General features: G+C 39.1%; 1 protein-coding gene across 1 annotated transcript; it reads right to left on the bottom strand.

Annotated features, from left to right (window-relative positions):
* Window positions 1-830: 830 nt before the first annotated feature.
* mfge8b (milk fat globule EGF and factor V/VIII domain containing b) lies at window positions 831-21,304 on the bottom strand. The gene is made up of 10 exons (XM_053631111.1): window positions 21,178-21,304; window positions 14,628-14,753; window positions 14,393-14,512; window positions 8,865-8,978; window positions 8,367-8,548; window positions 5,954-6,109; window positions 5,710-5,854; window positions 4,102-4,286; window positions 2,930-3,085; window positions 831-2,616 (listed from the first exon to the last, which is right to left on the bottom strand). The coding sequence occupies exons 1-10, from the start codon at window positions 21,257-21,259 to the stop codon at window positions 2,473-2,475; spliced, it is 1,410 nt and encodes a 469-aa protein (XP_053487086.1). The 5' UTR covers window positions 21,260-21,304; the 3' UTR covers window positions 831-2,472.
* Between the last annotated feature and the right edge of the window lie 4,261 nt (window positions 21,305-25,565).

Here is a 25,565-nt window from a genome sequence, read left to right as displayed (position 1 = left end):
CCCAGGTGGTAGAGCGAGTTGTCCACTAATCGTAGGGTTGGCGGTTCGATTCCTGGCCCTACATGACTCCACATACCAAAGTGTCCTTGGGCAAGACACTGAACCCCAAGTTGCTCCCAATGGCAAGCTAGTGCCTTGCGTGGCAGCTCTGCTACCATTGGTGTGTGTGTGTGTGTGTGTGTGTGTGTGTGAATGGGTGAATGAGACAGTGTAAAGCGCTTTGGATAAAAGCGTTATAAGTGCAGACCATTTTACCATTTATATATAAAATCAAGAAAAATGGTCAGGTTCAAGGAGTAGAGCAACATGTATCAAAGTTGGTTTAGGTTTGTTTCAAAATACAGAACGAGTTGAGCAAGTTTCTCCATGAATTTAACAATGGATGACTTCCTCTATAGACACATTTAGTGGTTTTCCAGCTAAAATATTGCCTGATAGTTGGTTCAGCATAACTTTGTTATTCCAGGAATTAGTCCTTCCTGGAGGTGCCATGCTCAAATTGACATTTTCCTGCCATTCTTTGGTGCCCCATTCTTCCTGCTTCAACCTTGGAACAAGGCTTCTATATACTGCACCTAGTTAATCAACATGACAGACAATAGAACACTGGGTCTTTTGGAAACCATGCCAGACAGAGAGATCTTTATATCCTGTTTGGTTCAGGCTTCTCTATAACAAGCTAAGGCAGTTATAGAGCACAGACAGTGACTTGAGGGGGAGGGAAAAAGAAAAAAAAAAAGAATGGAAAAATGACATTCACAACATGGGACCAATTCAGCCTAGTCAATTACGTGCCAAGGTCAATGTATGGAAATTGAGGACTCAACGAATAGCATTATCTATTTTAGCTTTTTATTCCTTTTTTTTTTTAGTTATTAAGAACATGAAATACGTTAAGATACACTGAAGAATTTAATCAAATCTTAGCATGTTACTCAATAGGTTACAAAAAATAAGACAGAAAAAAAAGAACATACTGAATTGGGTTAAAGTTTTCATTGTGAAGTAGAAAACCACTGATAAAAGCTTACACTAACATTGATGAAATACTCTGGATTTTTTTAAAAAATACTTCCAACTTCCTAAATACACAACCATTTTAATTGTCCTAATATTGTTCATTATTTTTCATCACCTACTAGTATGTCCAAATCCTCATCTAAAATAATAATAATAATTTTCTTGGCATTTCCCATTAATATTAATGCTTGCATCATATTGCACAAACCCATAATTTATAATTCATAGGGGTTGTTGGGGAGGGTCACATCACAACACCATGAGAATATTATGTAGATTGGGGAGGGCAGCACTTCAGTGCAAACTGTAGAAGTCATTGCAAAATTAGATTTCCACCCCTTTACTGGGGTCTGATTTTAATAAGAAGCTTCAGTTTTGCTGCTGAGCCACTACAAATTCAAATATTACTGATGCATGACTGAATATATTAGATACATGTAATTTATCAGACTGAATGTATAAGAACATTCAAAGCAGCAAGAGGACACGCATTCCATTTCATGGAATTAACATGAAAAATTCAATCACTTTGGTATTATGCGATTATAATATTCAGAGGTGATAAAATCACTCTGAAATAAGCTATTTATTTAGTTTTAAATCAGTAGCACATTGCAATTGATTCAACTCTACCTGAGAAAGATCCATGGCAGTGTTGGGCCAAAGCATTAAGGTACAATAATACTGATCAATTGATTACACCTTACTTTTTTCAAATGATATTTTACAATATTAATGTAATAATACTTTGAAAAAAATGTTTTTGTTAGAAAATTTCAAGGAATAAAGCTTCCTTTTAAAAAAAAAAAAAAAAAAAACCCACAACAACAACAAAAAACAACCCACACACGTGAGTCATTAAACACAACACATTTTACAGTCATTTAAAAAAAAAAAAAAAATCTTGCTATGGGCTACTCACAAACTTGAACACTTACAAAATTAAAGAACTACAACTGGCAATTTATAACTAAATAACTGACACACACTGCTGAGACTATTTAATATGTGACCCATTTATTCTGTACAATAACGCATTTAATCAAATATATCTTCAATCTTCTTCAACATGGGCCACTGTCTATACATCAGCCTAGATAAAGGAACATGAACATTTAGTTTCTGCAAAATTTTATACCACAAAATGTATTAATGGATCTTTTTGGGATTTCAGTTTACACCATCAGTTGTATTGGTCATGCCAAAAAAAAAACAACAAAAAAACAACAATTTACTGCTTAGTGAGTTGAACAGAACTTACATGGCATGGTTTGTCTTTATAAGCAGGACATCCCTGAAGTGCTGGTAAGCTCAAGTCCCTGTTGTTGTCATTAGGGTTAGATTTCTTCTTGTGGTCTTAGCGCCCTCTGGTGCTGGTAGTGAGGCAGTGCATTAAGTGGCTCAGGAAGGAGGGATGGAGGGATTGAAAGGAGAGAGCAGGGAGGGGGTGATTTAATCCTCACAGCCCAGCAACTCCATTCGCAGCGTGATGCTCTCATGCCACTCCCACGGGAGCACACGGACAAATCGGGCGTAGAAAGGCGGGTCAAACACGTTCTTTTTGTGCACATTGTTATCGCTGTTGCCAGGGAAGATCTGCAGGTAGAATGAAGAAAAATTAAATGCAAAGGAAAAGAAACCTAGTAACTTTGCTTGAAAAGGCTGTGTGCATGCATCTGACCACTGGCTTTCTTAGTTTCTACAGAACAGGTGGTTATTCAGAACAGAGCCAAATGGCCTAGGCATCAAACATAACGGGTCACATTTGTCTTATTCCTCCGTACGCATTTTCACATGCATGGAAAAACAGCACTTATGCTTATAATCATTAATAATTTTCCAACAGCCACAGAAAAGCACAAAATCTTGAAAATGAAATGGCCTCATGTGTAACAGATGAGTGTCTGACCTTGTCAGTGTTTTTTTTGTCATCCTTTACCACAGTCCAGTTACGGCCGTTGTCACTGTAAGCCACTTTGTAGGCTGAAACAAACTGCACGTTTCCAAAGTCTTTAGCTCCCTGAGTGATGATTCCTGTGATCCGCTTAGGGGAGAGCAAGTCCACCTAATGAAATTACAAAACAGTTTAACAGGACAGCTACACAGATAAATATTTAACAATGCACTATTTAAAAAAAATAAATAAAAAAGAACACCACATAACAATACTGATTAAGCCTATAATAATAATAATAATAATAATAATAATAAGTTTAAAGTATACAGTCAGTGAAGGTGCATATTTGCTTCTTATGGCCAGAATTATATTTGGGGTCTGTAGGTAAATACTATTGCAAGCACAATCCTGGTGTACATCCTGCTGTTCAACTTGTGTTTTTACCCTACTTACGAACTTGGAAGCAACAAACCAACAGGCAACAATTAAATTTTTATGAACTTGTGTGAAATTAATTAATTAAAATTCTCGGTTCCATATTAATTAGTTATGATGCAGTAAAAGTGAAAAATCCACAGTAAAATGAAAAAGACCACAATAAACAACAACAAGGGAAGTCACACAAAAGACAAATGACTTGAGCTTGTGTGAGTGTAATGTGAATGTTATGATAACATGGCAGTTATAAGCCTCTGTACTCAAGGGGGCACTAAATACACAGTGTCAGTAAACCAGAAATTAGGCCTGCATCTCTCACATTTTACAGGTTAAATGAGGATCAACACTTAATATTGCTGGACGATGGCTGTGAACTGTGATGAGTTTCTTCGTCAGGTCTCATGTGTGAGAACCCACCTTTCTTGTGCTACAGCGGCTATTGCTGCAACACATGCGTTGCATTATGAATTGTATTTTGACAGTTAACAACACTACGGTAAGTGAAATCAGTGTAAAGCATTTATGCTTGGATACTTCCATGGAATATGTTTCTGGCCTTAATGTGGCTCTATGATAATGATAAAATAATGTCATTTGTTCCATATGAAAACTGGGACATACTTCAAGCTATTGAGTTGTATCTATATTCATCCATCCATCCATACTCTGTCACATTTTCTCCACTGAAAACATCTCAAGTGGTTGGTGGTATTTTTAGTTATGTATGTACAAAGTGCCACGTTCACCTGTAGCCACTCCGATCTGCTGTTGGTGGCTGCAGTCCAGGCGTTGGTCTTGCCCTGCTTGTCCAGGCGGGCATAGTGTGGATGCCAGGTGAAGGCCTCAATGCCCCACGTGCGGAATGAGCTGGAGCTCGAGAGCTGAGCGTCTCCAATCAGCCGTGACTTGAAACCCAGTGGCTCTGAGCAACCTATGACATTAAAATAGATTTGCCATGTTTACATGTAAAGATTTATCAATCTGAATGAATTCATTCTGATTGCAGACAGTGAATATACTGTCTACGTATCCTAAACTGGGTAGTCTGTATAAAATCTCTGTTTGTATGAATGTTATAATTAATCTGATCAAACGTTATGTGGATGCAGGGAATACGGTTGTCAATGTTACCATAACAACTACGACCATGCGAGTCCAATCTACATCCCATGTTCCATATTTCTGTTGAATGTCTGTGAAATTCCAATGATGTGCCGAATTTACTGAGGTCAGTTTGCACCCTGCAGCTCCTTCAAAATTTTAGTTTGATGCCATTTCAACTGCACAATTATTTTAACTATGTTCATACTGGACAGCTTGAAAAGGTGAACGTTGTGAAAGCACATACAAATTCCAATAGTGAAAGTAAATCAGATACAAAGGATTACATGACTATTATTCTTCTATTTAATGGATTACTAATATAATTACCTAGTCATTCTATCAGATAGGAATTTCATTTCGATTGGCCACAATCAGTTTACTCTATTCCAAAGTGAGGTGCACACATTGCACAATGTTTTTTAATTCCAAATGAGCAGTTAGGATAAAGTAAGAGATACAGGGAGGATGAGATTTAAAATAAAAAAATAAATAAAATAAAATAAACAACCCCACACACCACAATGTGAAGCATATCAGCCTTGCGAGGACAGATCAGAAGGACAACAGCTCCGGAAGTGTTTCAAGCCTTTATACAGATTTGCAGCGTTAGCCATATGGGTGTTGGGGTGTGTATGAATTGCATGCATGCGAGAGCAAGTATTCTTGTGTGATGCATGCAAATAAGCACATAACGAGACAAAACTGCTAAACGTATATAAATGTACTGGTGTCCTATAACAGTAATAACCATAATGATTATGTAGTGTTTGTGACCAGACATTAGCAATAAATGAGCAGCTCTGAATAACCATAATGGAATGTGCCTCACGTCATAAGATGCGATTTATTATACCCAGAGGTTAGGTTTGTTCCAATATTTCAGCCATGTTCTCTAAATAAATGTAATGCCTGACAATTTTTGTGCTCATAGAAATATTAGCTGGCTAGAGTCCCAGGCTGGGCAAAGTCTCTGCTTTTGAACTGGCTCCTCAGGCCAAAGAACCTCTTAACTTTAATCACACTGTCATGATGGCAAATGAGGAAGAGTTTCATGTCAGTTTGGATTTCACGTCGTATAATTTTGTTTTGGAAGTGGATTTAAAAAAAATATTTTTTTTTTTTTTTTTTTTTTTTTTTTAAATCACATTCCCTATGATTTAAACAACTTCCTAACATTTTCTTTGGGGAACTGTGCATTTGTAATGTTTACCGCATACAATGCATGGATAGAGTGTATTGTTTTAGTATACCGCTGAGTTCGCAGCCCACTAGCTCCATTCTCAGCGTGCAGGCTTTGCGGCACACGATGGGCAAAATGCGGATGTACTGAGCGATTATGGGTGGTTCGAATAGATTGGTTTTTGTGCTGTCATTGTCCACATTCCCCACAAAAATCTGCCAGGAGAAAACAGATTCGGGTTAGAGATATGCATATGTAGTTGATCTTCAGAGCACATCACGGACTAGAGAACTGTGGGTGAATGTTTAGCTCACCACGTCCTTCTTCTGACCATTGCCTCTGTACATACTGTACGTGTGTCCATCTGAACTGTAAGCCACCTTAAACTGTTTGATGAACTCCGCAGTGCCAACACGACTGGCACCCTGAGTGATGATACCAGTGAAACGCATCAACCTCTGCATGTTGAGCTACACAAACACACAACCAAGGATAACAGTCATTCATTGTAAAGTCAGGTAAACCCAAAGGGCCTCATTTACCAAGCTGGATATGAATTTATTTATTCAAAAGTCATTTAACAGGGACATGTACATAAATATACTATTACTGACAACCCAATTAGTTCAGAGAAATGTTCGTATACTTTGTGAGCTCCACAGTTTGTGTAAGCCTTGACTGACAGGCTATAAATCTTCTACTTGACAGAGTTAGTGTAAATTTCTATATAGTTTATGTTGACAAGTTTAATGAGCTTATTTTTTTCCAGTTACACAAACATAAGTCTAGCCATTCACTTAGGACAAACTAAACTATAAAAGGAGTCAGAGTTACAGCACTCTCCACTTATATTGGCACCCTTGGTAAATATGAGCAAAGGCAGCTGTGAAAAATAGTCTTCATCGTTTAACCTTTTGATTGCAAAAATAAATAAATAAACAAATATAAAAATTCACAAATATACTCTTCTCTCATGGATAAACAATTGCAAAAAAAAAAAAAAAAAAAAAAAAAAAAAACTTATCCAAAGATAAATAAATAAATGAATAAATAAATACATCTCTTTGTTGCACACTTATGTTTAACAATTATTGGCACCCTGTTATTCAAAACTTGCTGCTACCTTGGCAAAGGGAGGTAGCAAATTTTCTTCTCCTATAATGCCTGATGAGGTTGGAGAATACATGGCAAGAGATCAGAGACCATTCCTCCATACAGAATTTCTCCAGATTCTTCTAATCAAAAAAGTCCATGCTGGTGGACTCTCCTCTTCAATTCACCCCACAGGCTTTCTATGGGTTTCAAATCAGGGCACCGGGATGGCCATGGCAGGACCTTGATTTTGTGATCAGTAAACCATTTTTGTGTTGATTTTGATGTATGTTTTGGATCATTGTCCTGCTGGAAGATCCAACCATGGCCCATTATAATCCTTCTGGCAGAGGGAGTCAGGTTTTCATTTAATATCTGTTGATATTTGATAGAATCCATGATGCCATGTATCCTAATAAAAATTTCCAGGTCCTCTTTCAGAAAGACAGTCTCAAAACATTAAAGAGCCACCACCATATTTAACAGTGGGCATGAGGTACTTTTCCATATGGCTACCACTCTGTGTGCACCAAAACCACCTCTGGTGTTCCATCTTGGTTTCATCTGACCATAGAACACGATCCCATTTGAAGTTCCAGTAGTGTCTGATAAACTGAAGACGCTCGAGTTTGTTTTGGATGAGAGTAGAGCCTTTTTTCTTGAAACCCTTCCAAACAATTTGTGGTTATGCAGGCAACTTCGGATTGCAGATTTGGGTACTTTCTGACCCCTAGATGAAACTTCTCAAAGGATCACAGATTGCAAATTGCAGATTTTTTTTGGCCACTCAAACCATCCTCTTCACAGTGTGCTGAGACAATATAGACACACGTCCAATTCCAGGTTCATTCATTACATTTCCAGTAGACTGGAACTTCTTAATTATTGCCCTGATGGTAGAAAGGGTCATTTTCAATGCTTGTGTTATTTCCTTATAGCCACTTCCCATTTTGTGAAGCTCAACAACCTTTTGCTGCACATCACAGCTCTATTCCTTGATCTTACCCACTGTTATGAATGAATAAGGGAATTTGGCCTGTGTTACCTCATTTATACCCCTGTGAAACAGAAAGTTATGGTTGAATAATTTCCTGTTCCTAGTCACCCAGGTGTACAAACATTTTTTACATTTCAATGAGAATATACTTCAAATATATTTCTCTCATATGAATTAATAAGGGTGCCAATAATTGTTGCACACCTATATTTAACAAAGATTTTTTTTATTTTGATAAACCTATATATTGTTTGCAATTGTTTGATATCCATGAGAGCAGAGTATTTTTGTGCATTTTTTTAAACAAAAGATTAAAAAAACCCTGGACTTTTGGCTTCGCAGCAAGGGGTAATTCTGACATTTTTAACACTGAGCTTTGCCTTTTATGGAGTTCTGTGGAAATCACTAAATGTAAATCAGGTGTGCAGTAATGCACTTGGTAATTTACAGGCGATTGGTATTTAACAACATACAAATATGAAGAAAATTTGTGTTACCAAATCTTTTGTAAATCTGGTTGGACTTTAGTTCATTTGGTCTATGAAAACATTTAAACACACCTTAAGAATAAATGATAAATAAGGCCCAGGGTCCTGTTTACATATCCAAGTCTCATTTTAAAAGCCAGAATTCTGCACCTCAATCAAAGGGTTCCTGTCATGTGTCGCCGAGGTCCATGCATTCACCAGGCCTTTGTTGTTGAGACGGGCCAGCTCAGGCCCCCAGCGCTGTAATCCCAAAATGCCATAATACACAGAGGAGGCGGTGATCTGAGACTCCGCAATGCCACCACCCTCCAACCCCAACAGAGAGATACAGCCTGCAAAACAAAATGACACATTAACAACCTGTTCACACACATAGGAGACAGACAGTGAAGCAGACAGATGGACTAACAGTGTGAGGGTCACACTCATGGGGAGACATGCAGTCACATACAGTCACATGGATGGATGATGAGGTCATCAGAAACTGGAGATGAGAAGCTATACATTTTTATTTCAAAATTACCACAATATTGAAGAATATTTGGAAACAGGAAAACAACAAAATTCTTGATCTAACCCTAATAACAAACTTCACTGCAAGTGTCCTAATGGAACATATCAAATAAAGCAGTGCGGAAGTCCACTCACGCAGGTGGCAGTGTTTCCCAACATAAGGGGATGGGCATTTACAGTAGAAATCTCCATCAAGATCTAGACATGAACCCCCATTTTGGCATGGCTGAGCAGCACAGTCATTCACATCTGTGAAGAGGAGATCACACACACACACACACACACACGTCTCATGATAGCATCAACACTGATATTGACAGAATATTCAATATTCATTAACATTCTTGACATTTCATTAGGTGCTGTTCTCCAGCTGAGCTACAGATGGCACTCTTGTCATCAGTAACACGCGTGATCCATTCCAGAGACTGTAAAATCCATTTAGACTTGCAAAATGGTTTAAAAGAAAAAAAAATCTAATCAATATAGTTAGATTTTCTGTTCAAATTATGTACTTGGTCCTCTGAAATGCTCGGAGGATCAGATCTGGAGTGATCATACATCAAGATAATGAGCTTTTGTACCGATTATGAAGTGAAATTATGGAAATTCAAACCACTGTGGCATCTCAAACTTACACACAGTGCTATAAACTCAAGACTCCAGTCGTCCCACTGTGGAACTGGGAAAATTAAGACTAAACTGGACAGAAAACCAACTTCATAGAGCAACATTGTTCTCTGAGCTCTGAGGGATATTGAGGGGACAGTCCATGAAGTACCACAGGAGGAATAAAAGAAGAATATTACTAGCATTTTAGTCATTTGGGGAACATTCATAAATGTTGTGAATGTGGCGGTGGCTTAGTGGTTAGCACATTTGCCCCACACCTCTGGGGTTAGGGGTTCAAATCCTGCCTCTCCCGGTGTGTGCAGACTTTGCATTTTCTCCCAATGCGTCGAGGTACACCAGGCACTCCGGTTACCTACCACGGTCCAAAAACATGCGTTGTAGGCTGACTGGCATTTCCAAATTGTCCATAGTGTGTAAATGCGTGTGTGAATGTGTGTGCGATTGTGCCCTGAGATGGATGGGGCACACTCTGGACAGGGTGCAAAAGTTCCCTGGGATAGGTTCCAGGCTCCACCGCAATTCTATGCAGGATAAGCGGAATGGAAATATATGGCAAGATTTTCACTGATGGTAGAATGATGTTTTAAAATAATTAAATGACACTTTTTGAATACCACCACATCTTCTACTACTGTCTGGATCCACCCAAAACACATGAGCATCTAACTTTCCATTTTAATTATCCAGATAACATGTGACTATTTAGAAAATTTCCTCATTCCCTTGAAATTATTTCCTGGCTACATGACAGAGTATTTAGGGATAATTTTACACAAAAGCAGTACATCTCACCATAATTCATGCAACACAACCAGCTACAGTAAAAAACATGCACTATTAACAGCCTTATCGCTCTACTGTCAATCCAGCAAAAGCCCACAATGATGAAAAGGAAATCGAAGGATTATGTGACCAAGCGCACAGATGGAGTGTTTGACCAGTCAAGAGCCAAGACAGCACAAGCTGAAAGCCACTCAAACTCTGAGGTCAAAACTGAAACAGTTACAGTTTCTAAAAAGGTGCCAATAATCCACAGAGAACATGAAATGAAACCAAACTTTCATGTCCTACCTATATAACAAAACTCAGATCATTGCACGCACAGAGATGCAACACACACACACACACAACACTTCTGTTCCTCAGCACCATGGTTACAAGATTTTAAAAACACGCATTGTATTTCTTTAATAGTTCATTAAAATGAACAATATTGCAATAAGGAGAAAAAAAAAAAAAAAAAAAAAAAAAAAAAAAATCTTGGATTGTAGTCATTTCTATGTTCAAGTTTTACAAGTTTTCAATGACCTCTAATTTTCCTGCTTTCTCGCTCATCTGGTTTTGACCTCTGTTTTTGGATTATGAATTTATCGCTGCTGAATTTGACTACCTGCGTTTTGACCCCAGCTATGGATTTGGATCACGCTTCTTGGATGGTTACAAATAAGGAGACTCAGCACTTCCCTTCCTGCTGACTCAGGTTCCCGTTTGTTACAAGTTTTATTGCTTGTTAGATAATATTGCAGTATGTTTAAGTTTATCTAAGCAGTTGTGGCTCGGAAATTCAGCCACTTGAGAGACTGTGCTGTTTATCCAGCATGACACTCCTTACATGGGTTTTGCAAAACAGGAACTAGTACTTTCACCATCATAGAAATAAAGTGATAGAACACATACATCCTTACAGCTCAAACCTAAAGCTCACTTTGCAGATACAGAACAGCTGCTTCACTGAAGCAGGGAATTTAACACACTGGTGTGTGAAGTCATTGGAGTGAACATCAATAGGAAATGTTGGACGATACATAATGCATAAAATGAAAGCTGATCCTGAGCTCATAATGCACTTTGACCCCAATCGATAGGAGACGAGGCAAGCATGCTTCTGCACGTAACGGGGAAGAGCAACGTCTGAGGGAACAGTCCAGCTGAACAGGCATTTACTTACTGGTGACAAAAGAAGAGGTGTATGTGACACACACACACAAACACACACACACACACACACACGAGATGTGACTAAAGCACAGTCTGGTTGTCTATAGTAAAAGGTGCCCCCTTGGGGAAAAGCTAGGAACAATAGGTTAACAGAATGACGCACATCTGCAATAAAGCTTTGAATGCTGTTGCTGCAGCGCTCCATTTCTAAACCTGGCAACCGACCAAAATCAGATGTGTCGTAAATCATCACACAGAACTTCCTTCTCACCTATAAAAATTTAAGGCTGGCTGCTGCTTTGGCTCTAAAGATCTTGGCAGGGCATTTTGTGAAACAGAAGAGAAGAAGAGGCACAGAGAGAAACAGGAAAGACAGAGCAAAGACAAAATAAACATTCCAAGAGAATCGCAAAGACCAAGTTTCTCAAACAGAGCCGGAGCAGCAGAACACAAGATTAGCTCCGCCATGGAGTCCAGTCACGCAGCCACATAAACGTCCTGGTAAAGAACTCATAGATGCCAAATTATAGATTTCTATTTGCACTCCAAAAAAAGAAATACATCATTTCCACTATTCCTCCACACTTACTTACATGAACACAAACTGCTTCCAAAACTGTACTAATGCCGACACTCTACAACAGGTTCCATCCTATTTTAGGCGAGTTAATATGGCTAATACTTCACCATATAAAAGCTTTTGACACAGATTTCATGGTCTCTCACTGAGCTTTCAGGGTAATTTCACACCAGCAATATAACGTTCCCATCAGCCAAGAGGAAAGACTGTGACAGTGTCAGAGTTGACTTAATTCACTCTTCCGCCTCCAACTCCATTTTACCCCAGCAACAAGGCGAGTGTGTGATGGCGTGGGTGTGATACGCAGTAGGCCTTTCCCTGTTGGCTGGACAACCGTGTGTGTTTTTACAGTGTGGATGTGTGTGTGTGTGTGTGTGTCACAGACATGTGTGTTGGCTTTGTGCTGGGAATAAGTTTGTATTTAAAGTACAGAGAGGTTTTGTGTGTGCACTCAGGCACACATTAGCTTTTATTCTTCAGAAATACGTGCTACCAAAACTGAGCTTAACATAACTGTGTACAAATTTTATAAACAGTAAATAATGCAGTATGGGTAAATTGCCCCAGCTCAGTGACTCAATATCAAAGGACTTGGTCACTCCAAATTCCAGTTGACCATCAGGCATTTATGGTATTGTTCTATGATCTGATCACCCATGAAATGGGGGGGGGGGGGGGCTGAGAACTGATTTCCATGAGCTGTAAGCCATAATCAAGATTTACAGGGCAGCTGTGGCTCAGGTGGTAGAGCGGGTTGTCCACTAATTGTAGGGTTGGCAGTTCAATTCCTGGCCCACATGACTCCACATGATGAAGTGTTCTTGGGCAAGACAATGAACCCCAAGTTGCTCCCGATAGCAAGTTAGCACCTTGCATGGCAGCTCTGCTACCACTGGTGTGCGAGTGTGTGTGTGTGAATGGGTAAATGAGACACAGTGTAAAGTGCTTTGGAAAAAAAGTGCTATACAAGTATTACCATTTAAAAAAAAAAAAAAAACACAAAAAAACAAAACAAAAAAGGGGTGAAATATTTCACTTTATGTGTAATAAATCTAAAAAAAAATATGAAAGTTTCACTTTCTGACTTAAATAATGGGAAATTAACTTTTCCACAATATTAAAATATTTTGAGATGCACCTGTAGATAACCTTAAGGCTAACATAATACTATTAAAGCCAAAAAACTTAAAAATTGATTTGGGACTTTAACATTGCTTTATTATGTTCGACACAAATTTACCCCACATTAAGCATAACATTTCCCATTTAATTATCCTTCCCATTATCTGTATTATTAACAATATGTGTAAGAAGAAGAAGGAGAATAATAATAATAATTATAATAATAATAATAATAATAATACCAATTAAAATGTCCCATAAATGCTATGCATTTAATGGCTCAATTGGGGCTTTAATATAAATTGGAGTTTAATGCAGATAACATTTATGGTAAATCAAGTCATATGAATATCGTTAATAAATAAGGATCTGGCATGTTTCTTCATGGCTGAACCTGATCCACCAATTAGGAATCAGCTTAAAACTATGCTTTGTTTTCTGCCAAAGAACTCTTCATTCTTGTCTTATCTGAAGACAAACACAACAGATGCTTCTTCAGTTACTTCTAAATATTCACCATGAAAATCCACAGCCTTCTTGATCTTCAACTACAGACGGTAACTACAGTCTAAGGATGAGGCTTGTTGTTTATACACCCACACACATAACGAAGCTCAATCAAATCATTATAATTGACACAACCAGATGGAAACTGGAAACAAATTGACATGGAAGGTCATTGCTCTATCATCAGTGCTGGAGATTTTAGCAAGCTTATGCTGTTAACTTAATAAATCTTGACTTGTAAATATAAATGCAAATAAGACTTTAAATTAAGAGAGCATTTCTGCCCACATGGTTTCTTCTCAGGGATAATCTTTATCCAAAACATGAAATAATTTAAGCAAATACATACAATAAATAAGGAATAAAAACATGGCAGGTAAACAAGTTACTTCCTGTTGTCACTTAGTTGCAGCAGCTATAAACTTGAGAATTGGTCATTACATCACAAGACATTCTTTCCTCTCTTGAAGTCAATGAGACTGCGATTATTTTTGCTGATGGTAGCAGCTTGGTTTGCCTCTGTCCTGCCCCTACACCAGCAATAAAAACCAACAGTTACTTAAAGTGAGGACAGGGAAATACTACTGTACTGCTACAGCTGAGGATTTGCCATCTACCACCGGAATATCCTGAGGCCCACTGGGTCAAACACAGGCCTCAGTATCTCACTGTAATCAGTCAAAATCTCAGGACAGGAACAGCTGCATCTGATTCTAGGTCCTTGTTATTCTACAAATATTCGTTTATACTGATAAGAAGGCTGTGCTGTTTGCATCAAACCCACTATGCTTCTTGTTATCAGCACTGAATGTCAGACTGCATTACTATGTTATGGTTTTCCTTATGGTCTATAAAGATGTTTAGGCTGGAAAAGAATTCTTACTGTTTTCACACTGGGTGCCATCAAAGCCTTTCGGACACTTGCACAAATACCCCCCGAAGACATCTCCTCTCTGCGGCTCACAGATACCATCATTTTTGCATGGGTTAGGATGACAAGGCCCTGTGAACGAAGGTCAAAACATGTGGAAGAACAGATAATCTGATAAAGTGAACACACCAGTCTGCTGATCTACATCTACCATGATTTCACAGTATGTGACTGTTAAATGCATTACCAGGCTCTGTCTCATTGCAGGTTTCTCCCGTAAAGCCGTCTGAGCAGATACAGATAAAGGAATCTTTCCCTGCTGCAGTCACACACGTCCCGCCATTCTGACACACATTCACCTTACAGGAATCACCTGTGAAAGAGGAAATAAAAGATTTTCGGTTCAGTTTACTTATGTTCCCCAGGTGAATATTTTCAGTACATGACTGCGGTGATGTGTGATGTGAGCGCGTAGTGACCTGGGAAAACCCTTCAGGTGGTAATTTTGAAAAAAAACATGTTAATAGTTTCTACTACACGTAGTTCTGAAAAATACAGATTTTTCTGAACTTAAATGTTTCTCTTTATGTATCTCAACCAATGACTGTATATATTAGTATGCGTCATGTCAGGGATTCAAAAGTAAAGCAAAAATGTGTCCTCTAGTGGCTGGCTGCTGTCCAACTTTTAATCCAACCAATCCATGTTACTGAATGGAGAGCATAACTTTCATTTTAAGTTACAGCTCCACAAATTATTTACAGGAATAGTGGTCTTTTGTTTTAAAGGTCAAATTCAGTTGACCTTGATAATCACATTATCAATGATAATCACCCTCAAATTATTCCTTATAATAGATGTGTTTTATAGGAGGCACGGTGGGTTAGTGGTTAGCATGTTTGCCTTGCACCTACAGGGTTGCGGGTTCAAACCCTGCCTCTGTCCTGTGTGCATGGCTGCATATTCTCCCTGTGCTTCGGGGGTTTCCTCCGGGTACTCCAGTTTCCTCCCCAAGTCCAAGGACATGTGTCATAGCCTAAATGACATTTCCAAATTATGTGCAATTGTGCCCTGTGATGGGTTGTCACCCTGTCCAGGGTGTCCTGAGTTCCCTGGGATAAGCTCTAGGCTAAGTACTATGGATGGCTGATTAGTTGATGGACGGCTTCAGCGATTATCAGCTATATCTACTGAACATTCACTGGCTTCAAGTCTCTACTTCCATTTAGACCCCAAAAGGCTTCAAAAATTCACAATGGGAGTGAAATTGCCATGTTGTCCACACATATGCACAGTCACTGATCTCAACCACTACAGCATATGGAATAAGGTTAAGTTCTAGCATTTTAAATGAACACCTTAACACCAAAATCACATTTAAGGATTTCATACTAATTCCACTGAAAGAAGCCCTGCCTACCACTACATTTTTAACTTAAAATATTAATGAAAAAACAACAAATTTTAAAGAACTCCAAGTTAACAATGGAAAATTAGTTAGTATTTTAATTATCAGCAACATCCACATCAGTCTCATCACCCGATGTAAAAGTCACTCACGGTCACTCAGTCTCTTTAAACAACTGCTTTCTGTTAGAACTAATATCTGTGAGGAAATAATTCATGATTAATGCAGTGAATTAATTCAGTGATCATTTCCATATAATTTTGGTAAAATATATTAATGTTTGCTTAAACTACATTACTGGCATAAAACTAAATTTTTGGCCAAAATCTAATTTTCCACCTATTCCAGATTTCAGCCACAGTGACATCTGGACACACACACGCACACACACGCACGCACACGCACGCACACATGCACGCACGCACGCGCGGTGGTGGTGAGCAACCGTTTACGTCGTAATTAACACTAATCCAGGGCTGAGCACTTTCTGTTTACCGGGAAAAGAGAAGTAAAATCAACACTAGTCATCACAATACACTCCAATGTTTGGAACAAGCCTGATGCATATGTTGCCATGAGTGCGGAGTGCTGACCCGAGTGCTAGATGCTTCCACAAAGACCACAGTATTGTGGCCATTGGTCAGCTGGTTAGTCAAAGTGTAGGCATGTTTATTAGAGACAAACAAAATGTGTTTTCTCCACCAGAAAATAAGTTTCATTTTATATTCCTTGAATATCTTATGCTTTGAGAAAATCCAAAAGTGTGTGTGTGTGTGTGTGTGTGTGTGTGTGTGTGTGTGTGTTTGATATTGAAGTGAAAGCAGATCCACAGACACTCTGACTCTAAAAGGTTTTATCTTTTCAGTCAAGGATGGGTGGGTATATTTAGACACCTTAATGCAGAACCTACATTCCCACAAATCCACCATGAATCTGAAACATCTGTGAAGAACTTCCTGTCCTCCCTTGGCAGACTCCCAAAATACCAGCATTTTAAACACAGTTCTATTCAAGGTAACATCCATGCTAAATTGTCATAATCTGTAAATAATTTGAGGCTTAATTACAGCTGCTGTTAACAGTTGACTAATTTTTCATTGCATTGCAGGCTCACAGCATTCTTTGGAGGTTATTCACTCTGGAAGGATGATATGACCTTGGACATAGCCATCATTAATCAAATGTTTTGCTTATTTCTCTGAGTCATTAAATGCATTGCAACACCCACAAGTCAGGGATGCGTTCCCCCTGACTCTATGGACAAAACACTAATTCTTCTGAGGAATGACTTCAAACTTATTTTGTAATATAATCACAAAAAAAATCATATAGGATAGGCATGAAAACCTCCTCTGACTCTCAATACAGACTCTCTGATACTTAAAAACAATAGTCTTCACAGAATTGTTGCTGGAAGCACAAGAGGAAGTGTGCAACGCTGGTTTAAAACTGATCGGCTAAATGCGATTCCTCCTTTACTTAAAACCGTGAAACTGTTTAACTTGCTTTAGGCTCAACACATTTCATGTACATAGGGCATTCATTCATTAATTCCTTCCCTGCATTGATAATTAATGCTTTTACAGTTCACAACACAGAAAACTAGTGGACATGTTCAAGGTCTGAGAAAATAACAGACATCTGAGATAAAAGAAGCAGCTTAATAATGACAAGTGTTACATAAACACTTTAATTAGTAATTCTACATATTAACTTAATTGAGCATGTCTTTCTCCCCATTCATTCATGTTCCTCATAGGATTTAAAGTCATTTAAAGCTACAGGCACCAGCAGTGCATTACAGCAAAGGTATCGGCTGGAAAATTGGTTTGATCAGATGGAACATTTGGTCAGCATGTTATCATCTGGACTGATCAGTCAAGAGAGGGAAATTCTGGATAGTTCCCTTTTCACCTGAATTCCCCTTCACCATGTGTTTTACCACAACCCATGGTAAGACACTTTTGCTATGGGATACATGTAAAGGCAAGCTTGCACGCATGAATACAACAGGTGTGTTCATTTCTTTCTTGGATACAGAATGGGACAAAACGGGTTGTGGTGGAGATCAGCGACACAAGCCCAGATGATGAGTAATATGTTCTTACTGTGCTGAGGAACCATTATGGTATCAAACCCTCTCACGCTATATGACTCATAATATCACTACTCCAGATGGAAAAGCCACGAAAAATACAAGGAACAATTCAAAGTAAACAAAGAGCTACTTAATATTATGGCTCTGTAAAAGATCCCTTTTTGTATTTTTCCAGATATTTATACTGCCTGTGAGTAAGAATTGATAGGTAATCCTAGCACACCTGACAGAATTTGTATAGTTCTTTGCCTTAGATTATCCATGGACTGCTGTCCTACTACAATGCAGAACATGTCTAAAATGCTGTTTCATTGGAATTCAGAATTACAAAGTAGCCTTCAGTAGCATTCTTTCCAGCTGAGGGCATCACGCATTCTTTACCCAAGAGAAAACCTTCCACCGTCACATTAGAACAGGTAGAAAACAAAAACAAATTGTGGGGCGCAGTATAAACATTATACACATCGAGAATGAAAGAGGACGCCCTTCCAAACACACTGCCAACATGCCAAGAGTAGAGACAGGAAATAGGAAGGCATGCTACAGTGAAGTCTGTAGTGAAGCAACAAGTTACACTGGAATAATTTGTGGGGAAAGGGGAGGGGGGTGTCTGGCCCAAACAACTGCTCAGCCTTCAAGGACCCTTAAGATGGTTGAGTGGTGACTGGTGACCTTGTTTCCATCCTCAACCCTTGAGTTGCTTCTAGAATTGTTTTCACATTAGACGTTAAGAGCAATAACCAGAAATCAAAGAGTTTTATTAGCACAAACAGTTCAAGACACTACATTTGGCTTGAAGGGTTTGTTAAAATTTTAATTTGTCTTTATGCCTATATCAGTACACTGGGAACTAAGAATTCTGTTGAATTATTATGATCAGCTTTGGTGTTGAAAGAACTGTGTGCTGAACAGTACAGTAGCTTAGTTGCATATATAGACAACGTCCTGAAATGCCACAGCCTACTGCCCGAGCTCGATCGCCCATTACCTCACAGAGCAGCTTAAAGCACCGGAGCACATGGAAGCTGGCTTTAAGATTCAGTGCCACAACACGTCCCATAATGGCCCACATCCAACACACTAGAAGCCTGATGCGTGTATGTAGAAACAAGTGAACAAAGCACGGAAATAATAGAGAAAGGCTGTAGAACTACATCTTCAGCTACAACTTCTGAACAGCATATTTATCTGTTCTGACAAACAACAAACAGCCCCTGAAATTGACAGAGATACCAACTCTTCTTAATGCAGCATATAAGCAGTTCATATACCACCTTATCTAGGCCAAAATAACAGAAGACGCACGTTAGTACTGGATCAAAATAAGAACACTGTCAAAGTTTGTGAGGCATCTGGAACATGGGAATAATCATTTAAAAATTCAGTACAGCAGATTGGAAAGTGGGACAAGAGACATAGACAGAGGGGGCTCAAAAGAGAAATGCCATGTTGCTGAAGCTAAAAAGGGAACACTGATTAGACACTATAGAAAATTAATCAGAAAGGAAGAAAATGCTGATTGGACTTAGTGTTGGAAGTCAATTCATCAGAACAAATGAGGTCATCCCCTGAGGACAAGACCCCTTTGCCAGATGGCAAAGGCCATGCAATAGTTTTGAAATTGCTGCAAAAGAGAGGCGCGAAAGACTGTATGGTCACTAAGTCTATATTTAGACTTCACTGTCTTCACTGACTGGAGAGGTTTCTGTTTGTTTCACCTCCTTCAACTATGTGAACAAGACAGGAAAACACAGCACAGCAGCATGGAGGATAGTAGCACTTCTCTCACCACATGTGTGAAGAGTGATAGCTCACGGCTTAAGACATTGGACTTCTGTTTGGAAGTTTATGAGTTCAAATCCCAGCACTGCCAAGCTGCCAGCAATGGGACCTTGAGCAACTGCTTAACCCTCAATTGCTCAGTTGTATAAATGAGATAAATCCAAGCTGCTCTGGATAAGGGCATCTGCTAAATGCAACACAACTGGGGGGGGGGGAAATATTGCTAAAGAAATAAAGAAAACTCTAAGTGCATATCCAAAGCATCCACCGTGAAGACATCTGTCTAAGTCATGACACAGATGAAGCTGTAAGAGCCAGCACTTGCCAACAACTCCAAATCTGGAGGGCGAGTCAGCCCACGCAAGTAGGAAGGACACAAAGTACACACAAGCACTGCTGCACTGGTCATTAGTGGTAGGAAGTGTCCAGGCTTTGTTGAGCTCCACTACATGTTTTGATGACCACCGCCATTGGAAATGACTCAGTGTTTTGGTCTCTGTGCCACACCTACAAATCCAAAACCAAGCCATGGCCTCAGGCATAATGGCACTTCCACACAAAACACAAATGCCTTCCAAATGCATGACCTCAGTCAACGCTGATGAATATGGAAAACAAAAAAACTTACACAAACATTACAAGGTAATCCTAACAGGAAGTGAGAAAACATTATTTTAAAAGAAATCTGCATCTGCTTTAAATCATATTCAATCATTTCTACCATAATTTACAAAAACTAAACTGTATCACTATCTGAATCTGGTCAGCCCAAAACTGGATGTAAAAGAACCTACACAAACAAACACGTCTGCTACACATCAGCCCAAAGAGCTTGTGATGGTCCTCCATGCCTTCAGGTCATTTCAATCCCAATAAAAATCAGGACAGTAGATTCCTTAGTCTAAACCTTTGAAGACTACTTAGAACGTTCGCACACATGCAAAGCCCTGGGTCAGGAACACTATGTCCTTGTATGAGCTCACACAACAGAAGATACTTTTATCCCTGAGAGTCAGCTACTATACATGTACAGATACTGGAGTTCTGTAATCCTTAAAAAGGTAGAATCCTTTCTTATAAGTACATAGTGCAGACAAATACATGAAGCACCATTTTCCAGGGACAGGACTGATTGGTTATTAATAGCTGATTGATAGTATTCCTAATAAAATGACAGTTTGTTCAGCTTAGGTTATTAATATTTCAGTAAAGTGCCTGTACATCTTAAAATATTTCTTTGAATGTGTGCAATGAAATACACAAATGATACACGTATTGTAAAGATATGTTGGCCCAAAACAATTTGTTGATAAATTCATGCTTCCACGTGGTGACTGCCTCCCAAACACACTTAATGTTTTGACACACTGTTTAAAGCGGATTTTTCTCAACATACACATCGGCTCCTCACACCAAGCTGCATTGTGTTTCTAGCCTGTTCACACACTACACTTCTACTACACCTCTCACATTCTCTCTAATAATTCCAAACGGGGGAAAAGCACTTACCTCTCACCGCAGAGAAAGAAACAAAAACAAAGCAAGCGGCAAAAAGTGGTAAAGAAAGTGAGAAGGTTGAGTAAGTTCTCATGGTTCTGCTTGCAGTCCCGCTCAACTCTCTTGGGTGTTGTTTTGCGCGTCGAGGTGAGCCTGAATTGCGTTACGCCTGAGCTCCAGATTAAAAAGCGCGAGGGGGCAGGCCGCGATACTTGCGCTCCGCACGTGTGCTTGTCCTTTTAGCCAATCACGCCCTGTTCTAAAAGTATAACCACGCCCACGTGGGCGTGACCAGTCGAAAAATAGCTCTGCGGCGCTACAGCAGCAATATGCATACACTTAGACTGATATCATACTGTAAACAAAACACTCAGACTAATTGATATATGTAACAACAACAACAACAATAATAATAATGATAATAATACAATATATAGACTACCTAATCAGGAATCACTTCATTCACCATATAAATTAAAATGTATTAGGATATTTTCTTTGTGTTTGGTCCCATCACATAACATCAAACTCAGTAAACATACACATTCACATACTCATATACACAGCAGGATGAAAAAAGCAGCTGTAGTGTAACTATTCTGTGCAACTGTACATAACAAATGGATTATCAATACTGTTTAGTGAAAGTGGCTTGTGCAAGAACCTGAGGAGGACCATAATAACAGCAGTGCAATTCATTTGTACTCATTATCATTGTACAAATCATTTTGTAATCATTAATAATTTTTTTTGTGATAGTTAAGCTATATCAAACCAGTTTGAGAGCTGGATTTTCTTATCTATTAAGTTGGGAGTTTGGACCATTTTCCTAAACATTTGAGTGCCAAAACAGATTACAATTAAACTACACCTACAACTAGTTCTAAAGGTCTGGGTAAAATGAGTGTTGGGTGGGCAAAATACTGCATAAGTATGATCTTGCACAATGATGAATATGTCCATTAGACCATTTTCTGCACCTCTTATCTTACCCAGAACCCCAGGGGAGCCTGGAGCGTATCTCAGGCAACTCGGGGCACAAGGCCCTTGGACACCCTGGACTGGGTGCCAACCCATTGCAGGGCACAAATGCACACACACTCACACACCATGAACAATTTGGAAATGCCAATCAGCATACAGTGCATGTCTTTGGACTGGGGAGGAAATTGGACTACTTGGAGGAAATCCCCTAAGCACAGGGAGAACATGCAAACTCCACACACAGCGGGCTGAGGCAGAATTCAAACCCAGAACACTGGAGGTGCGAGGCAAACGTGCTAGCCAATATAAAAAGTATTAAAACATAGAAAAAGTTAATCTACTTTAATATTTGTGTGTCAATATCCTTGGTTTGTGTGCAACGGCTGCAATAGGCTATATATAGCATACTAAAGAAGTAGAATCAAATCAACTCTGCGCACAAGAACAATTCAAGACAAGGAAAGACATAACGTACATGCACACTGCACTACCATTTAGTGCATAATGAAATTTGGTCCGTAATAAAAAAAGGGGGGGTTATTAATGTCATTAAGGTCACTACAGACTCTCTGGCTGAGTCGTTTAAATGCTCGTCCTCATTCAATTTAGCCAATCTTACTTGATTTGGTTGAATGTAAAGTGAGACTGATTGTCCTCCAACGGACCTTCTTTATCTCTAATAATATAATGGATACTGGCTAGGAGAAAATCCTGGAGATGGATCTTTTGTCGTTAACCATCTAGGATTGCACTGATACGATTTTTCCAGGCAGGGGTGTCCTGGCAAGGGAAACTAGGAACTTGTGATGATACATAAGAAGTTGGGATGATTTTACACTTCAAATGAGATCAATTACAGATGACCTTCTAACGCATATCGGTAAGTGTTGAGTGTTGAGCACACATCATGCAGAACGTTTGTAGGTGGTTCAAAATAGTCGTGGAGCAATTTCAGCTCTTTGCCTCCACCTTGTGGTAGCTATCCTTTAACGCATGTCAGGGAATTTAATCAGCAATGGTCCCTTTTCATTGATAGAGGTAGGAAATACTGTGCGTAGCAACAAATGGGCTGCAGACAGTAATTGTAAACCCGCCAAGTGCATATATATGGTGGGTGTAGAATGTGAGTATAAGATGGATGAATGCATCTACACCTAATAAACTGCCCAATGAGAGTATAATGCCCTGGCTGGAACATATCATTTACCACCTGTAACCTGCAGTATCCTACTTACCTGGTAAGCAGGACGCCATTGTGGCTTCAGCCAATCACCTTTAAAGGCGTAGTACTTGCCCGGCTCCAACCTGAGACGCCAGGCAGTTGCTAGGCAACCGTAAGGATGCCTCTCTGCACCTGAGTAATGCGTTAGTATTAAGTTTGCGTCTTGTATTACTGGAGACGAAGCAGGCGTCCTGTGATTAACAAAAAAAAAGTTTGACTAGGACTGTGCTGGCTCAACAAGAGGCTCTGAGATCTCTAAACGGTGCGTATTGATTTCATTAATTTACTTTAACCCATGTTGTCTGTGAAGGTGTAGATCATTTTGCTTGTCTAGTACTCAAAATATCTAGACTTCTAGATTCTTATCATAAACATGAGTCATCATTGGGGCACTGTGTGAACTGTGTAACTACACGTCTACAAGACATTAATCCTTTTTTAGTATCAGTTATACAAACCATCTATTTATGCATGCATTTCGACATATCTCAAGCTCAACCAGCAGAGCCTGGAGACCCATGAAGAACAAACTTGAGTCAATAAAATGGGCTAAATAAAACAACTGCAGACTTACTCTTCACTTATAGCCTCGTTGCAGGATGATACGTGAGGGCGTAAGAGATCGATTTAATGAGATTACTTAAGAGATGGATCTAAATCGAATCACTTAATAAGTGTTGCAGAGGACCTGCAACCATCAGGCACATTTCCACGCTTTTTTAAAGCTTGAAATACCCTAAATGAGCATTCTTTAATAGCACTTGTCAGATCTAGCAAAGGAAAAATATGTAATGACTGAGAGAGTTACAAATGAGAGTTTGGAGAGTTCATGGAGAGTTTCACCATGAGTGCCTGTAAGGACACTTTGACAGGTCAGATGGGTTCAATAAATTTAATTGCAGACAAATAAGCCTTACTTTTCACCTATAAGCCTCATTACAGGATGAGAGTGAGGGCTTAAGAAACAGATTTAATGCAAGCAAGCAACTGATACAGTATTTCTTTGCAAGTGTTAAAGGATTTGGGCCACCATCAATACAATCTTTTTTTTTTCAGAACTAAATACTACCATTTAAGAAGTGTAGCAGAGGACTTGCAACATATTCATAACCAACAGGTACATTTCAAAACTTTTTAAACATTGCATAAATGTAAGTTCTTGAGTGGCAAATGTCTGCTCTAACAAAGAAAAAAAAATGTAATATGATTTACAGGGTTAGTGGTTTCATCATGAATGCCCATGTGGAACAAAATGCCCAGACCCTCAGACCAGAGATGCCAGCCGTCTTTGATGGCATGAAGCTGGCTGCAGTAGCCACTGTGCTGTACATCATAGTGCGCTGCCTCAACCTAACAAGTCCTTCAGCAGCCCCTAAAATCACCTGTCAGAATACACCTCTTAATCACTACCTGCTCAAGTCCTGCTCTATTCTAACCAAACAGTGAGTATTCACATGTATTGCATATATTTCTCCAATATGTAGTTGATCCTTTGATGTTTAGTTGGTTCTTTGGAGTTGATACTCTGACATTAAGGAAACAGCAACTTGGTTAAGAAATAGTAACTTGGTTAAGTTAGGTTAAGGAAAGGGTATCAGATGAAATCAAACCTATGATCTTTAGCCAACCTTTTGGCAGCTGGCCTACAATTTGCTACATCCTACATCTACAATAATATACAGTATGTCTGTGTTCTCAGGTACGTTCCACCATTACTGTGGGGTAAGAGTGGACATTTTCAAACTGCGCTCTATGGAAAGATGGGCAGAGTGTACTCTCCTGAGCCCTGCGGCATGCGTTTGTATCTTCCAATGCATGATGGTGCTACAGCCACGTTTGACCTTTTTGAGCCCCTTGGTGATCATATAACAGGTGGTAAGTTTATTTATATAAACAGTAACAAATGCATACCATACACTGTTCTGGTATTTTTAAGGATTGCTTTAACATTCTCAGAAATTCAGAGGGTATGTGAGGTACCAGCCTAATGCTGAGAATTTATGATGTCTGTATGATGTACACACTGGTTCTTGGCCTCATTTCAGACAAAAAGAACCTATGCAAGTATTACTAATATACAAAAAAAGAAAGCAATTCACTAGGTATGGCAATTGAATAGCGTGTTAAACCTCATTTGGCTTCAGAACAGCATAAATTCAGCAGGGATTCAAAAGATGTTGTTCATTTCACACTT

This window comes from Ictalurus furcatus, chromosome 8, assembly GCF_023375685.1.
Source record: "Ictalurus furcatus strain D&B chromosome 8, Billie_1.0, whole genome shotgun sequence".
NCBI lineage: Eukaryota > Metazoa > Chordata > Actinopteri > Siluriformes > Ictaluridae > Ictalurus > Ictalurus furcatus.
This window is presented reverse-complemented; position numbering and strand designations above follow the sequence as displayed.

What these genes read in the sequence shown, in the direction of transcription:
- mfge8b (XM_053631111.1), bottom strand. Translation starts at nt 21,259, where the DNA reads ATGAGAACTTACTCAACCTTCTCACTTTCTTTACCACTTTTTGCCGCT. An exon ending in CTGCAATGAGACAGAGCCTG is followed by an intron (nt 14,513 to 14,627) that starts GTAATGCATTTA and finishes CTTCGTTCACAG; the next exon opens with GGCCTTGTCATCCTAACCCA. An exon ending in AGTGGGCTGCGAACTCAGCG is followed by an intron (nt 4,287 to 5,709) that starts GTATACTAAAAC and finishes TTAATGTCATAG; the next exon opens with GTTGCTCAGAGCCACTGGGT.